Raw genomic sequence first — 17542 nt, 5'->3', positions numbered from 1 at the left:
CCTCCTCCTCCCGATTCTCGTGTCATTTTTCCATGGATATGTCCTTCAAAATAGCCACCCATCTGCAACATTTTCACCCCATTTGCACACGATTCGGTCGTAAAATTGGCCGTAAACTTTCAGTTTTTTTGTCGCCTCCACTTCGTCTGTCACCGCTCTTCCGTGTCACACTCTCGCGCGTTTTTCACACTTTTTTGAAAATATATCTCTTCAATTTGTTTCTTTTTTTTGTAATTTTCAAGTTCTGTTCATCGGAAAAATAGAATCAAAGTATCGGGGAGCACCTAATTATAGAGAGTATCAAAGCAGAAGAAATCGAATTATTTCCGGTTTATGACTTTTCAGAATTTAAATACAAATATAGTTTCATTACCTGAATATTATATTCCATTCGCCTGTATTATCACGGTTTCGAAACGACTGGTTTCGAAGTGTCGCGGTTTCAAAGTGCAGCGGAGCCAATTATCTCACTTAATGATAAAGTGCTTCTGATATTCGGATAAACAATTTATCAGTTGACAACTTTTTTATATCTTCGACAGGAACCAAGATAAATTGGCAAATTTAAAATTTAGGGGCCCTTCTATTACAGGTTTTATGGTAAATCATCAAGATCAACATGATATTCTGATAAAGAAAGACTAAAAAATACAAAGGGAACACTCTGTAATTTGAGAAGTTGACCTTTGAAAAATCATTAAGATCATCTCAATGAAAAATGGGGTTACTGTAGACTTCAGGCTGCAAAAAAGAAGCCGACGGTTGGAATTGCGAGAATATGATGCTCTTGAGACATTGAAATAATGAAATAAAAAATGTTAAAAAGTTAGAGGAAGCTGTGAAATTTGATGCTCGTCGCGACGGGCCGAATACAGCAGTGGAACGGACTAGAAAGGAGTGGAGACGTAAAAGAAGAAGATGAATTTCGAATGGAAGAAAAGGGAGAGTGGGAGGAGGTGGGAAACGATAGAAAATAAGAAAACCGAGAGGAAGTTTGGATGATGATGATGATGAAGACAAAAACGACAGAGTTAAGCCAGAAACCAAATGATGATTGAATGAGTGCAAGAGGAAGGATTCATGCAAAAATACAAAGTGACAAGAAAAGTGTCAGTAATGTTGGAAATGAGCATTAGAAGAGTCCGAAATGGGTCGACCCCATTGGGTTTTTTGTGCTTCTTCTTGGCTGTGCAGCGTCCGCCGAAATAGTTGATCCCCGGAGAATCCACGCAGCTTCCGAATACGCACAAACAGGGAGCGGGCCCCCGAAACGAGAGCTCCAGGGGACCGAATTGAGAGAGAGCCCATCATCATCATCGCAAAATCCGAACACACTTATTTTGTCTCGGCTGTCGTCTTGAAGAAAAAACTTCCTTTTCGGAAATACATATGAAAGAGAAGATGACTGAAAGGACTTGATCTTCTAAAGAGCACAAAAAGTAAGAAAGCTCATACAGTATTCACAGGGAGCTTAAAATTCCTATCTCATCCTTGTTGAAAGATATCAACACTGCCAGTTTTTGAATTTTGAAAATATAAATTAGGAAATAAATTATTCTTTCATGAAGCAGTTATTTTCAAACCCGTTTTTGAGTACCGTAAAACCTGTAATAGAAGGGCCCCCTAACTTTCAACTTTGAGCCAACTTATCTCGTTTCCTGAAAAAATATAAAAAACTTGTCAACTGATAAATTGTTTATCACAATATTGTAAACATTTTATCAGTTGACACATTTTGGATATCTTGCATAGGAGCTAAGATAATTGAGCTCAAACTTGACAGTGTGGGGGACCTTCTATTACAGGTTTTACGGTACTCAAAAATATGGTTTTGATTATGATTCTGGTAATAAACATCGAAGCTTAAAATACTGGTGGCCATCGCTGAAAGTCTCACTAATAGTAAGACAACCACCGTAACCTAAAAATACTTTTATTTTCCGGACTTGTCGTTTTTCACTGACCTTTTTCGAGTTTTCTGTCGTTCTTTGAATTTTACAGTACTATTTTTTACCCCACCAATTAATGTTGCCCCAACTCTAAACAAATTCAGAGGATTCTAGGAACTCTCATCGTTCTTCCTTGGTTTCTTTTCCCATGAGAACGTACATCTACTACGATTCCCAAAAAAAGGAGGGACGAAACAAGTACATTATGCTAGTATTAGCGGAAAAAAAAGATGAGCCTGCTCCGGATTGCTCAATTTGTCGCCCGAGTATGGAGATGGAGCAGGTTGTTCCCCAGAGAACGAAGAACGTCTTCCTCGTTTTTTCTTCTTCTTTTCTGTTTATTTGTTTCTTTTTAGGAGGAACCGAAGTAAAGAAATAAACATACTACTCTAAATTAACACATAAACGAGAAAAGAAAACAAAAGGCTTTATAATAACAATGACTCTGATAATGCATGGTAATTTGAATGGAAATGCTCATTTTCCGATTCATCAGATGATAGAAAACATAGACAAGATGAGCGGGTGTCCGTGTGTCGCTTTGCGTCGATAGATCATCAGTTTGACATACACACTAAACACACAAAAACATAAAGTCCTCAGGAGAAGAAAAAAAATAAGAAGAAGAAGATGAAGAAGATGACTATGGCACGACAATTGGCGGCCAAGACGCACGACAGGTGGCTCCGCAATAGTCGTGGCGCTGTGGAGGAACGTAATGAAATCGAACGAGAGAAGTTCTTTTTTATGCCACTTGATGGGGGAATGAGAAGTGACAGGAAATGAGAATTGGGGTCCATGCAATGGGAATTCTTTTTAATGTGTTTCTTATTTGTGCAGGTGGAGGAATCAAGAATGGTTGGAGATTTTATTCCGTAAAAATCTCCTGAAATTCTCGTATTCTCCACTTCTCGAATTCAGAAATTCAGAATCCTAGAAACTCTAAAGTTCGAAAGTTTCGAAATACCCAAATCACAAATTTATAAAATTCCAACATTCTAAAATTTCCAAATTCTGAAATTCGGAAAACTAGAAGTTTGGAAATTGGAATGTTTAGAAAAAATTCAAAATTCTTCTTTTGTTTTTGATACATTTTTATCAAAATGATCACTTTAAAGTACAAAATTGCAAACTAAAAAGTTCAGAAATTTCGAAACTCTAAATCTCGGTAATTCAGATTTCAAGTAATACAGGAATTCAGAAAATTGAAAACTTATACATTCGGAAAGTCAGAAGGTTGACTTCGAAGTTTGAAAAATCGAGAATTCAGAAATTTCCGGAACTAAACTGTTCCGAATGTAGGGATTCGGAAATCCCAATTCTTGAATTTGAAAGTTTCCTATTCCCAAATTCTACAATATGTTGATTCTGATATTTCATCTGAAAAATGGACATTTGAAAATTGAGAAAACTTTATAATTAACAAAATTCAGTATTTCTCAATTCCCGAAGTTTGAAACTTGAAATTTTTTTTCTTACGTTCGAATTTTTTCGAATTTCAAAATCCGAAGATCAGTGATTTCAGGTTCAAAGTTCAGAAAATCAAAAATCGAAATTCGCTGAAATGTGCCATTCTAGTAAATAAAGTCAGCTTTTTATAGCGGACAGGTTTCGAATTAAAAGCATTTTCTAAAGCTCCTATTATTGCTAAATTTTGAGTATCAATAAAATTTAGCTTCCCGGGAACACACACAAAGGTTCAATGAGCCTAGCACATTTTAAGCTGCTATTTTAAACTGCTATTCAGACAACATTTCTCGTGAAATGTATGGATTCCTGAAGTCAACAGACCAACCAACTCCGGATGTCGTGGGTCGGTGCACACCTTCTGAGAATTTATTTGGACTTGAGCAAAAAACCCTCTTTTTTCTGACGTTGTGTTATTTGAACTGGAGACATAGAGTATGGAAAAGAAATTGAATATGGATTCTTGGTGTCCGAGATACTTGGAAAATTGGAAAACTTTTATTTTGAACAATTTCACAGCTCTGGGTGTCAACTTTGTTTTTTTGTTTTTTTTTCGAAAACAATCCATTTTTTAGAACTTCATTATACCGGGAAACCTGTAATAGAAAGGTTCTGTAATTTTTAACTTTAATCCAATTTTTCTCGGTCCCTGTCGAAGATACCGTAAAACCTGTATTAGAAGGGCCAGCTCTTCTTTTTTTTTTCTTATTGTACGGTACCTCCGGAGGGCCCTGCTATTGCAGGGGCCCTTCTATTTTTCTGGTCATTTTTTCGTAAATTTTTCATTGATGAAATTCGACCAAGCTTCGTTCAAAACTCATGAAAATCTGTCAATTTCACCGAAGTTGAGCAAATTCTTATCAAAAAAAAATAGTGTTTCAACAAATTAATTTTAAATTTTGTAATATCCTTTTCTCACTAAAACGTATTGAAAGTTTTGAATTTCAAGAAACATTTTGAAGGAAGTCTTTCTTTACTGGGGTCCCTTTTATCACAGAGGGCCCTTCTATTAGAGAGGCCCTTCTATTGAAGAGGCCTAATACAGGTTTTACGGTATAACAAGTTGTCAACTGAAAAATTTTTATCACAATACAGAAACATTTTATCAGTTTACCAATTTTTGATAACTTGCAAGGGGGAGCCGAGAAAAATTAGTTTAAACTTGACAGTGAAGGGGCCCTTCTATTACAGGTTTTACGGTAATTTTTCCGTGTTGTATTTTCTATTGTTCAAAAACAATACGTAGTAAAAACCAATCAAATCCTCCTCTCAACATATGTTCTAACACTTTCCATTGCGTTTCACTATAGTCCTTTTTTCATTCGGTCAAAGACCAGCCAATTTCAAAAAATACGCGAACTAAATCCCTTGGTTTACCCCCATCTTTTTGTTTTAACACGGTGAGATGAACACTTTTTGATCGCCGAAAATTTTCGTTTTCATGACAAAGTACTTTTTCCATCTCTTCCACCTAAAATGCTTTTCTTTTTTCTTAGAACAACAAGTGTTTTTTCTGCATATTCCTTGGCCTTTGAATATAAATTCTTAGAGAAGCCATGAGCAAAATCTTATATATCATGTAACCATGGTGACATAGACTCCGCCCTTTTTTCAGAAACAAATGCATTCGAGAAAACAAAATTCGGATTTCAGATTTCTTGGCAGATAAGGCTGCTTCATGGGTTGGAGAGTTGCTCTTTCTTTTCTATTTCTATTGTCACTACCCCATGCATATTCTCAGAATTGTGCATCGGCACGTTTGGGAGCAAATGATGTTCTAGGTAAGAGGTTTGGTCATATACTTTGATCGCATACGTTGGATGTTGTGAAACATGTTTGAATATATTAAAACTTTCTTTGTGAATCTTTCAATATAATAATAATATTAATGTTTTTTTTCTTCCTGTCAGTGCATGGATTACCGTAAAACCTGTAATAGAAAGCTCCCCATACTGTCAGGTTAGAGCTCAATTATCTCAATTCCTAAGCAAGATATCAAAAAATGGGTCAACTGATAACATGTGTGTGACATTATTATAAACAATTAACCACTGGACAGCTTTTTCATATCTTGCAAAGGGAATGAAATATAAGGGCTCAAAGTAAAAGTTGGGGCTCGTCTATTACAAGTTTTACGGTAATACGAGTGTAAACAACTGCGAGTCACTAAAATTCTAAACCTGTGAGGAGTATTTCTACTCATCCAAAAAAACATATATGTTCGGAATTTACCGTATAGTTTAGAACTATAAATTTTCATTCCATGTTTTTTAATGTGATCACATGATCCCTAAATCAAACCTATGAACCAACTCAATTGTATTCAGAAGCAATTCAAATCTACAGTAATGAATACGCTCTAGACAGCGACCATGTGTCGTATGAAATCGCATCGACTGTCCCGTCAAACTCGTTTGATCAAGTGTCTGACTCAATACGTATTATGGTAAACAATCAATCATCTTGTCCAGCTGACTGTACAGTAACCCTCAATCGGTATACTGACTCATTTCAAGGTGATAAATAAAAAACTGAATTGAACTAATTGGATATTTCAGGTGCCGAAACTACTGTGTTGTTTTTTGACACGGATCACGCCTTCTACTTACCCAGTCATTACATGTGAGTTATGTTTCAGACACACCTGTGATCATATTCAAAACTCCATTCTACTTCCGTGAGAAAAAAAAAGAAAAAAAATCAAAGTTTTGTTTCAGAAAGGACAATAAGACTACGTTTGTATGCGTTGCGAATAATGGATCTTGTGGAGCTACAGTACCCATTTACAGATATTATAAAATTTCGAACGGCGGAGTTTGTAGGTTTAAAGTTCGTTTTTACAAACAACAAAACTATATATTCCAGTTCATGCATATTCTTTCGATCAAGATATCACATATGATGGGTATAATCAAGAATTCCTCCCAATCTGTTATGCATGGACGCTTCCAGCAACAACAGGTGAATCTAGAAATTATGAATCTGAAGGTTAACATATGAAATTTAGTTGCCAGTAGACCGTCTTGTGGAACACTCACCTTTAACATTCCACCTGAAATGCTTTCTAATTTGAACATTTATGACAATAATATGGCTGGCATTGAAAGAGACCACTACTATACAACACTTCCTTCAACTGATCCCAGTCTAGTGACCTATAATCAAACAGGCGTCCTTGGAAAAGTGCTGACATCTGCAAAGAGTACTGCTTGCAGTTGTCTTGTCAAACTTCAGCAACAGTTCGATAACCAAACCGGATACTTCCGTTAGTAACTCGTTGGGTTTTATTTTTGTAAAATTTAAAATTAAGATCGCCTGGACCACAAGCTGATTGTGACTGGTCAAGAACCAAATAGACCTTATGAAGAATATGTGGACACTGGAGAAGTGCTCTATTGCTCGAAAAGGCTTGGAGACTGTGGAGCAACGTTGCCTCTCTGGAAACAATTTCAGTTTTATGATATCGGTTTGTTAAGATAAAACCAAACTAAATTTAAAAAATAAGAACATTCAGATACTGTTTACACTACTGACTCATCTCCTCTTCCAATGTCTTACTTGTATCCACAAACTCCTCTTTGCTATATATGGCCTGTCAACTACTCTCCAAATGTGTCAACTATCGTTTCTGGACCAGTTGCTCCAGCTCCGCCAGTTCCCACAACTACCATAGTTCCAAGTGGAAGTGACTCTACATCCACGGCTACAATGGGAACAATAGGAACCGGAAGTAAAAGGATTTTGGATTCTGTCGGACTCACCGACCCATCGACACTTGGTAGCTCTATGACCACTCCAACTACTTCAGCAACATCGATAATCAGTTCATGGGGAACATCAGGGCCAACTCCATCATCCAGCGGATCGACAAGTAGTGTTTGGGCTACAAACAGTGCATCAACAGCGAGTACAGTGTCAACAATGTCTACGCCTTCAACTCCGGTGGCTCCCGGGACTGTGAGCTCATGGGGAACAAGCATGACAACGAATCCAACAAGCCTCTCTACTATTAGTGTTATGGGTACTAATATGGCTTCAAGTGTAGGTACAACGATGTCTGGAACATCTGGAACTAGTGGCACTAGTGGAATGACGGCTTCCGAAACTACTGGTACTACTGCATCGACGATGTCTGGAGCTACAGAAGCTATGACAACTCCCAGCACTATGAGTACTTCCTCTACAGGAGGAATTTCATCAACAACAGTCCATCTTTCGGATGTTGGAGCTGTTACCCCTGGAGTCATCATTCCTGTCAATATTAGTGCTACTGTGTCATCAACTCCTGTAATCCCAGTGACAGCTGGAGAAGAAGTAACAGAAGTAAACATGGAAACCGAAGCACCACTAAGTGAAGAATTTGTTCAAACTCCGGAGACATTTACTCTTTCCAACTTTTGGTTCACCACAACCACACCCTCTATTCCTAACGTGCATTCAACAGTTCCCATTCTTCAACCATCTGCTACCACAACTGGAACCGCGCCTACTGTCAGCTCTACCGTACTGTCCAGTGTCACGCCTTCTGTTTCATTGACAACAGGATCCACTGGAGTTGGTCCTGTGTCTCCTGTTACAGCCAATGCAGTTCCAAATCCAACAGGAATCGTTCCTTCGGTTTCTGTTACTGAAACAGTAACTACATCCAATGCGACAACAGAGCTACCACAAGTGATGGTGACTGGGCCAATGATTCTCATTATACCTACAATGCCTCCTCCAACAACCGAGAACTCGGCCACAGTAACTTCCACTCAATCGACTCCAGCATCCGGAGCATCAAACACAACAGAATTAGTTTCCGGATCATCAAATACAACAGAACCAACTTCTACACTAACTGTTCCTGTAACGAATTCCCATGAAGCATCTCCTGCTACACCAACACCTCAACACGTTGCACAAGCAGCGCCAACCTATTCGATAGTGGGAGGGGCTCTCGATTCCTTCACGAACTCTCCAATAATTGGTGCAATCATAAGTTCTTCTGTAGCTGCTTCTACTCCAGCACCAACACAGTCGCAGCCTACTCAACCAGTGCTTAATGCGATTCCTTCTACAGCTACCGTATCAACGACTACCCAGGATTCAGGTAATAATGTGATCTGAAAGTCATTTGATTTTTTTCATGCCACTTTGTATATTTGTATTCATTTTTGATGTGAAACTGTTGTGGAATAAATGGAGAAACTATATAATTGAAGGTATCATTTGGAAAGCAGGAGATTGGATCAGCAACGCCTGGCACTCTGTATTTGGAGGAAGTGATCAGTCTTCTACTGCTACTTCCACCTCATCTGAAATCTCTACAACAACTTCAAGACCAATTGGTGGGCTGGTTGGAAGTCTCATCAACGCGTCAGGTGTGAATCTTGAGTTCAAAATCTAGTTCATGACCTAAAAATCAAAAACTAGGTCACGACCTGATAATCAAAATCTAGGTCACGACATAAAAATCAAAATCTAGGTCATGACATAAAAATCAAAAACTAGGTCATAACCTAAAAATCAAAAACTAGGTCACGTTCTAAAAATTAAAATCTAGGCCATGACCTAAAAATCAAAAACTAAGTCACGACCTAAAAATTAAAATCTATGTCACGACCTAAAAATCGAAAACTAGGTCAAAACTAGGTCTACACCGATAGCTCAATTAGAAAAAAACATCTCAGGTGGAAACTCAACAAACTCCATAAATCCCATCTCATCGTTTTTGAGTGGAGCTGGAAACTTCATTGATCAACACTCGAATTCTAATTCCAATCAATCGTTTGTCAACAATACCATGAGTTGGATAGACAACAAAATGAACAGTACTGGAGAATTCCTATCCAACGCATGGGATTTGTTTTCTAACCAGACAGAGGGAGGAGTTTTAAACAACACTCAGACATGGATTGGTGGAGCTCTAAATAGGTTTGGAGAATCATGGAATTATGTGTTTCAATCAAGACATTTCAGCACGGGAAATTTCCTTACTAACGCTTGGAACACATTGAGCAACAGTAACCCTTCAGGAAGTGTGATTAATAAAACTGAAACCTGGATCGGTGGAGCAGTTGATAAGTCGGTTTTATTATCAAGCGTCCTTAACAAGTTTTGTCTAGTTTCAGTACCGGAAACTTCTTTTCGAATGCGTGGAACTCGTTGAATTCAAATAACAGTACTGGACCAATTCTGAACAACACACAAACATGGATAGGAGGAGCACTGAACAGGTTTCATTTATCTGAAACTATCAGACCCAAGTAGCGAATTTCAGCACCGGAGGGTTTCTGACAAACGCCTGGAACTCACTGGGATCTTCTGACAACAGTACTTCAGGAACTGCTGTGAACAGTACAACGTTGTGGGTTGCAGGAGCTGTGAATAGGTTTGAAACATAGATAAGACAGAAGTACTTTAAAAGTTTGCAGCACTGGAGAGTTTATTTCAAATGCATGGGATTCGTTAAGTTCGAGTAACAATTCGATCATAGACAACACAAAAACTTGGGTTGGAGGGGCAGTCAACAGGTATTGGTTTTTCCCGAATCTTCCACGAAATTAGCTTTATTAAAGTACTGGCCAGTTCTTGGCAACTGCATGGAACGAGACGAAAGAGCATTCTGAAAACTTCGTCGAGGGAGCAAAGGATTTTATTAACTCGGACTCGGAACAGAATGTCACAGCTCTTGCTGCGGCTCCACATCCGAATCCGATCGGAAGTGTTGCCAATGTGATCCATCCAATCGTAAACAGCTCAACAACTGAACAACCAACTGGAAAAATTGAATGGAACGGCAGTGTGATTAGTGGTCCAATTACAGGCCAATTCTATCTGTGATATAAAGTTTCGATACAAGTGTACAAGAATCAGTCATTCGTAACGTGCTCATAAACCTATTAATAAACCTCTTATAATCAATCTTGTTCTCTAGAAGAATCTACTGCTTCTTGTGAACATGAAACATATATAGTAATCGACAGGTCATATAATTCATGCGAATAAATTGAAAATATACAATCCAGCTAGTAAATGAGTTAGTTTGATTGTTAGAAGTATAATGTTTCAAAGTCAAGATGAGTTATCATTTTAGATGTCCTCGTCACTGTTCGATGGGAAATGGCGGCCTCTCTTACTGTTCTTGGTTGTTGGGAGAAGGCTGTCAGTGTCTCCTTGATTTCCAGAGAACCCCTCGTTGACGAAGGCAGACAGATGATTGAGGCGAGATCGTCTGATTATGTATTAATGAACAGTTGATATTTTGGCGAAATTTACCTGCGGCAGCACTTGCAGAGAAAGTAATAGCAGCAAAGCACGACGACAGCCGAAAGTCCACCAATGAGCATAGATCTCAAGTCCTGGTGTTCGTTCGAGATCACCCATTCGTTGATGTCTGAACGGATATGAGAGATGCGGGATTGAAGAATATCAATGTCCTCTTTGAGTTCGTTCCGTGTGCGAGTCAACAAATCCTGTGTCGTTTGATTGGCAGTCTCATTGACAGAAGAGATTGGTTCATGGCTGAAGAAAGGCACATTTGTGTTCTGGATCGCTTCGAACATTCCACTGAATGCGTCCTCGATATCGCGGAAGAAGCTTGCCGGGAGCTCATTGTCCGTGTCGTTCCTGAAACATGCCTATATTTCAACTTATTGTGCCAGTTTCACTTACACTTTCATATTCATATGAATCAAGTGACGAGATGCATTGATATCCTTGAGTGCTTCGCTGATTTCTTGCTCAATCGAGTCTTTCTTGTCAACGCGATGTGGCTCTGTGTGATACGTTTTGGGGATCGATGCAGCGAAAATTGTAGTAATTGCGATAGTAGTAACAATGAGGGTGCGCATCTGAAAACAGTGCATTTTAGAAGTTTAGAAGTACATGGGGTTGTACAAAGGCAGCGAGAGCTAACACCGCCTTCAGAGAGAGAAAAAATGTATTAACGACTGCGAATCAGCAATGGATGACTACTGTTTGACCGCTTCAAAGAAAGATCACAAAGTTTTCCCGGGGATGTTTTTTTCGAATAACATTTATCGGGTTTTGTGCTAAATCGCACTCTTCCGACGGTGATCCACCGTGGGATGTAGTCGCAATCGTTCCTCTATCGAATTCTTCTACACTGAAGCTAGTTTCCTTAATCAATTTCTTTGATTAAGTCAAAAAAACTTCAAAATAGATCTAAAGTTGGTTTTTCCAGAAACAAAAATTTACTTTGTACAAAACCGTGGTAGGAGTGTCGTGCCCTGTAGCACGCATGCGCCTTTAATTACAGTAGTCTATGAGACTTCTTTCTGTTCAAATGTGTCAATTTCCCTTCCCTGTCAGACTGCTCCAGAAGCCTTCCTCCTGTGTCTTTCAAGGTTTTCTTCAATTTAAATATATTGGTTCCAAACCGCAGCTTAATTACCACTGAAAAAGGACGATCTGACTGCTTATATTTATTTTCAGATGCAAAAACAAGGCCTGGGTCGCTATCGCTCACAAAATTCATCAGAAACTTCTCAGAATGCATGGAGTTTTCATGTAAAATTGAGTCAACCGAAACGTTTTTTTTTCAGCTAATAGCAAATACGGAGAAGTATCTTGGAGAGAAGTTGAACAAGATGAAGGATTCGGCACCAAAAAAGAACGATGTAAAAGGCGGTGACGCCTCTCAGAGGCTACCAAAGAAACACGTCTGTCAGAAGTCACACAATTCTTCTGAACAATCTGATAAGATACTAGTAAGTTGCATTTGTATCAGAAATACAAGCACATGAGTAATTATCTATTTTTATGGAATACCCTATTTTCAGGTCAACCACAGATCTGTGAAAGCAAAGTTTTGTAATCTGCAACGAGACAACAAGAAATTTTTCTGGAACTCAAACCAAAAAGGGAGACGTTCTCAAGCTTCATCTTCTCAGCCAACCAAGGATTTATCATGTAAAGCTCCAACGGTCCCAGTGATAAAAGATGTTCAAGTGGAAAAAACCAAAGTTACACCTATTCATGATCAGAGAAAAGTTATTTTCCTTGAAGAGAATTTATTCAAGAAAACACCAGAGAAATTGGAAACAGAAACTGCAGAACCGATTTCAGTTTCGCAGTTAGAGACTGAGACTACTCATTCCGATGTAAGAATCGATGAATTTATAGCTATTGCTGTACCAGATTTTTTGCAGATGCCGAGTCTTCCATTGTCGGAAGCAACAAGTCACAATGTTTCTGTCAACGCGAATTTTGTCATCGAAAGTTCTGAAGAAATTCTCAATAATAACCCTTCCAGTGGCAAGCAAGTAGAAGACTTTACAGAGGTGCTCGAAAACCGAGCTCCAACTGAAAAGGTGTGCATCGAAGAGCAGATAGAGATTCAAGCTATTTTTTGCAGTTGCCGAGCCCTCCATTGTCGGAAGCAGCAAGTCAAAATGTTTCTGTCAATGCGAATTTTGTTTTCGAAAGTTTCGAAGGAATAAATAATAATGCCTTCCCCAGTGATAGGCAAGTAGAAGACGTTATACAGGTGCTCGGAAATCAAGCTTCAACTGAAAATGTGTGCATCGAGGAGAAGATAGAGCTGCAAGCTATTGGGCAGACCTCAAATGCTACTGGTGATATTGAGCTTTGTACTGAAAGAGCAGTTTTTGCGACCACATACGTCGCATCAAATTCAAATCGGTACAAATCCGTAAGGCCTGAGCCCTAACTTCTAGTTTAGCATACTTTGTTCTTTCAGATTGAAATGGACCTGTTCAAAGATAAAAATGATAATCATGTTCTGAAAACCCCACCAAAAGCAGTGAAGAAACCTGATAGTTTCATTAGAACTCCTTCGTCTGGAAAATCTTCAATTTACTGTCAATTATCGCCGAAAGTTTGTTCTTTTGCTCCCAAACCAGTCAAGGAGAGAGTGCCAAACGTAATGAAAATGTGTTTCTCACTGTTGAATAGAGGGGTTTTCAGCAGAAACTAAGTATCAGTGCAATGATAGACGAAATGAAGAAAAAAAATGCTACTGAAAAAATCAACTCCTATATGATGTTCCTGCCGGAAGCTTTCAGCGATGGCACTTTGACAGAATCTACTGTTAAAGTAAGTGTTCATTTCAATAAATTTCATTAACTAATAACTAAATACAGAATCTCTACGGCAATTTCGATGTTGAAGTCGTCAAATCGCACTACAATCTGAACGGAGAGCGTTTAGGTTCGGGAACGATTTCTGTTCCAGGAAATTGTCACGAAAGAATTCAAAACTGGGCACCTGACCGGAAATGGAGAGCCATCAGAATGGGATTACTCAAGCAACGAGAGACGTCTGGAACAAAAGTGAAACTTTATTTGAAGCTCAGCGGCGAATGGACTCCAATCAAGATTGTGGTGATAAATGATATAGCAAAGAAGGTTATACCCTGTCATTTAGCGGTTTCAGACATGTCTTCAGGACAGTTATCACATTTCGGATTTTACTCTAATTTACGATTTCAACGGCCTATTTGCGAAAGCTGTAACCGTCTTTATGGCTTATGAAAACGCACAACAATTGCAAAAATCATTCGAACTGAGCGAAAGTAAGTCCTATTCACGAGTGATTACAGTGTATTGAAGATTTTCAGCGATGGAGCCCAATCTTCGTGTAAAGATACTAGAAATTCTGGAAACTTCGGACAAAATACATGTCCAGCACAAAAAGTTTTGATGGAGGAACTACAAAGAATTGAATTCCCTTTTTCGTTTCGCCAATAAGGATTTTCCGCAATTTTTGATTTACTGATAAGAGACAGTAATCTCCCTGCTGCTCTGTTCCTTGCAAATATGAGAGGTTTACATTGTTGTTCATCCGCTACTTCATTCTATTCATAGCCTATTGTTATAAATCTGTTATATTTACCTTGTTTGAAGTTGATATTCTCAATGCATTGGAAAGCGTATTTCAAATGTGATGTACGTCAATGTCGCATCCTCGTTCAAAATGTGAAAGTATTAATGTACCAGAGATGATCGGAATCCCTTCTTCCGAATTTTTGTTCTGTTCCTTCCTCCAAGTTTTCAATCCGCTTACCTCACCGAAGTAAGAACTCTAAAAAATGAGAAAAGAGTTTTTGATGTTGTCTGAAAGATGTATTACACATGTTGAGCAAAAATGGGAAATCAGCATTCGTTAGCTTTAATATTCAGACAAATTGGAATCAGTTCAGAAGATGTTTGACATTTTCAGCCATGTTAATAAAACAATGTGATCATAGTTGCATGTTGTAACTTGTAACGATGGTATAAAATTTGACAGCGGGGTTGCAGAAGACTAATAAAAAAGTTATAAAAGTGGTGAACAGTGAAGCAACTTGATTTCCATATCGTGAATTCCAAAAAAATCGCACGGATGGATTTTTGTGAATTGACAATAGCTAGCTTTTGAAGGAATGGTACAGACAGACTGTAATAGAGAAAGTGGCACCTAATGTAAGAAAACACGAGGGGAAAACTAGACAGTAACAATATACAAGATTTGGATAAATTCAGTTGCTAAGACTGACGAGGTACATATTTTTGTCCTTTCTTGGACGACGTTCCGGTTTCCCAGCTGGTAGGAGAATATGTTGGTCTGGTCCAGAATGGTGTTTGTTGGAACAAGATGGACAATAGTATTGCCGACATGGTCTTTCTTTACAGTATGAGCTCTTATTACTGTAGACATTGGTACGCTTCATTCGGAGAAATGATTCAATCTTCTGTTCAGGACTCATCTGAACCTGTAAAATATAAATCACAGATATCTTGATTACGTCAGATTTACCGATTCATTTCCACACTCAAAACTCGGAAGCGGCAGGAACTGATACCAGAGACTGGGTCCAATATTGTATTCTTTTCCAAGAACATTTACAGTTTGTTCTTGATCCAAACCAAATGATTTCGTCATGGCAAGAAACTTGCGAGCACCGGTTTCAACTTCGTTTTCGGAACCAAAATCATGGAGGACATCTTGGCTTGTGGAGTTTTTTGAAGAATTCAAACTTCTTTGATAGCCGGCATCGATTTTCGAGAAAAGATCTTCTGGGTCCAAAAATTGTGATTCAGAATCCACAGCTTTCTTTTTTGATGCACACGAGTTGATACTCTAAAAACAATTAATGAAAAGGATGAAGACTAAAACAGCCGGAATATTTCCGCAGTTTTTCCGGCATTCCGAACATTTATGCACTAAGAGATACACTTACTGTATCATCTTGTTGGTTTTGCTTTGATTTGCAACTCTTCAACTGATCGTAAACATCGAGAAATGGATTGAACCAAAGCCCACCGCACTGATCACATCCAACATCTTCCATAACGTATGGCTTAATTTCGATCAGAGTCTTGCTTGAATCAATATTCTTAAACTTAAGATATTTCCGTTCCAGTGCTCTACTGAACGATGAGTCTCGTTCGAATGTTACTCTGGCAGCACCCTAAAAGACATGAGATTTTAGGTAACTTGGTTTTCAAATATCGTTTACTTTTGGATACGCGTAGTCTTGGTCAATGTCAATAGTGACCAGAAGAACCTTTCCAAACTCCGAGAATATTTGAGCAATCTCTTCAGCTGTCACAATTCTTGGAAGTCCGCCAACGAATACAGTACGATGAATATCAATGCAAGGACTGTTTCTCGCTTTGTTCGAAATGTAGAACGCATTTTTGATGAACCACGGACGGATTTGAATCTGAAATTTCGGTGAATAAAACGAATGAGTTTCAAAATTCCCTACAGCTTCTTGACATCCTGGAACAACAACAAAGAAGTCATTTCCTGATTGTTGGCATTCTTTCATGAGTTTAATGACTGATTGTTCTTCCGAATAAACAAGAAATAGGTAGGAGTATGATGTCATTGGAACAGGCTTTCCGCGGGCTTAAACATATGCTTTGAATAATAATAATAATAATAATAATAATAATAATAATAATAATAATAATAATAATAATAATAATAATAATAATAGCGAAAAACCAAAGCTCACCATTGCATTTTTGTTTGACAGGCCAATCAACGAATACGGTACCGAACTTTCCGAAAAAAGTGTTGATGGTTTCACGATTCATGGAATGGGATATACCACCAACAAACACTTTGTTTGATACCACTCGCTGCTTGTTGCCATCCCGATGGTTCTTGACAACAACGTGGACATCCTCAGCTGTGTACATCGCTCCTCTTTCATAACCATCTTGAAATCCCAGATTTTTGTATTCACACGAATTTTTGAACCGAGGCTTACCGTTTTTGTAGTATCCATTCGCTGAGTTAATTCTTGAAGAAACGTTGAAGTTGAAGTTCGACCCAAGACCCTTGAAATCGTCTGTCGGAGATGGACTGTAATTCGGCTCTGGAGCATCACAGTGCTCTGCATAGTTCCCGTTAGTTAGAGATTGAGCAATAGTATTGAACGGATGTGAAGTGTTCAGTGGGCTTGAAATAGTTGACGGTGGACTTATCATACTGTCAAGACCATTACTTGCTTGGCTGTTTCTGAAATATTTTACTATTTTGAAAGCCAGAAAATATGTTCATACATCATCATTAGGTACTGAAGCTGCAGTTTTGCCATGTCGAGAGAAGAGAACTCGGATGAGCTGAAGCCGGGGATGCCCGGAACAAAAGCTCTACCATGACCAAAGTTCTGAAGTCCAGTCTGAATGTAAATCAGTTCTATGATGATACAATGATCTTTATCAGACCGATTCGCTGAGTTCGTTTTGGAATGGAGTAGCTTGAGCAAAGTTGAGATCGCCATATTCTTGAGGACGATGCATCGATGCATGCTTTGGACAAACATTCCGCGAGTGTGGATAAAAATACTCATCGAAGAATGGCTTGAAATCATGGTCAGGCGAGTTTTGTCTCCTAAAAATAACAAAATTATACCTATTGAATTTATCAAGTGTCTAAATTACATATTAGAGAACTTCATTGGCAAATTCCGTCTCATTTTCTCCTGTTGGCTGGTAGGAATCATTCTGTAAATTTTTCAAATTTAATTCAGTTTTTTTTCAATCAAGTCAAGTGTTATGATCACTGAAGGTTATTCTTGACATAAATTCAAAATTTAATTAAAAATAGGTGAAAAGAGAACAAGAATAAATATAATAATCCAATTTTAGGATTAACTTTTACCG

At 38.3% G+C, this 17542-nt stretch overlaps 5 protein-coding genes across 5 annotated transcripts; 3 read left to right on the top strand and 2 right to left on the bottom strand.

Annotated features, from left to right (window-relative positions):
- Positions 1-4857: 4857 nt before the first annotated feature.
- Positions 4858-4965, top strand: CBG25213 (the record flags this gene model as incomplete). The annotated part of the gene is made up of 1 exon (XM_045243079.1): positions 4858-4965. The coding sequence occupies one exon, from the start codon at positions 4858-4860 to the stop codon at positions 4963-4965; it is 108 nt and encodes a 35-aa protein (XP_045099611.1).
- A 129-nt stretch (positions 4966-5094) lies between these two features.
- Positions 5095-10241, top strand: CBG14963 (the record flags this gene model as incomplete). The annotated part of the gene is made up of 14 exons (XM_045243073.1): positions 5095-5197; positions 5744-5932; positions 5975-6038; positions 6134-6234; positions 6282-6377; positions 6424-6681; positions 6727-6882; positions 6931-8508; positions 8621-8779; positions 9089-9482; positions 9530-9634; positions 9679-9789; positions 9833-9931; positions 9977-10241. The coding sequence occupies 14 exons, from the start codon at positions 5095-5097 to the stop codon at positions 10239-10241; spliced, it is 3678 nt and encodes a 1225-aa protein (XP_045095580.1).
- A 249-nt stretch (positions 10242-10490) lies between these two features.
- Positions 10491-11251, bottom strand: CBG14962 (the record flags this gene model as incomplete). Its single annotated transcript, XM_002639094.1, has 3 exons — positions 10491-10632; positions 10677-11027; positions 11073-11251. The coding sequence occupies 3 exons, from the start codon at positions 11249-11251 to the stop codon at positions 10491-10493; spliced, it is 672 nt and encodes a 223-aa protein (XP_002639140.1).
- Positions 11252-11917: 666 nt separating this feature from the next.
- Positions 11918-14084, top strand: CBG25212 (the record flags this gene model as incomplete). Its single annotated transcript, XM_045243062.1, has 8 exons — positions 11918-12130; positions 12203-12733; positions 12778-13074; positions 13123-13305; positions 13350-13478; positions 13526-13765; positions 13818-13956; positions 14002-14084. The coding sequence occupies 8 exons, from the start codon at positions 11918-11920 to the stop codon at positions 14082-14084; spliced, it is 1815 nt and encodes a 604-aa protein (XP_045099610.1).
- An 817-nt stretch (positions 14085-14901) lies between these two features.
- On the bottom strand, positions 14902-17382 carry Cbr-fog-1 (the record flags this gene model as incomplete). The annotated part of the gene is made up of 10 exons (XM_002639093.1): positions 14902-15135; positions 15180-15503; positions 15604-15834; positions 15883-16089; positions 16135-16277; positions 16387-16593; positions 16645-16895; positions 16940-17058; positions 17105-17270; positions 17321-17382. 10 exons carry the CDS (start codon positions 17380-17382, stop codon positions 14902-14904), a joined length of 1944 nt encoding a protein of 647 aa, XP_002639139.1.
- Positions 17383-17542: the final 160 nt, after the last annotated feature.

The sequence above is a fragment of the Caenorhabditis briggsae genome (genome assembly GCF_000004555.2).
Source record: "Caenorhabditis briggsae complete genome, chrI, whole genome shotgun sequence".
NCBI lineage: Eukaryota > Metazoa > Nematoda > Chromadorea > Rhabditida > Rhabditidae > Caenorhabditis > Caenorhabditis briggsae.
This window is presented reverse-complemented; position numbering and strand designations above follow the sequence as displayed.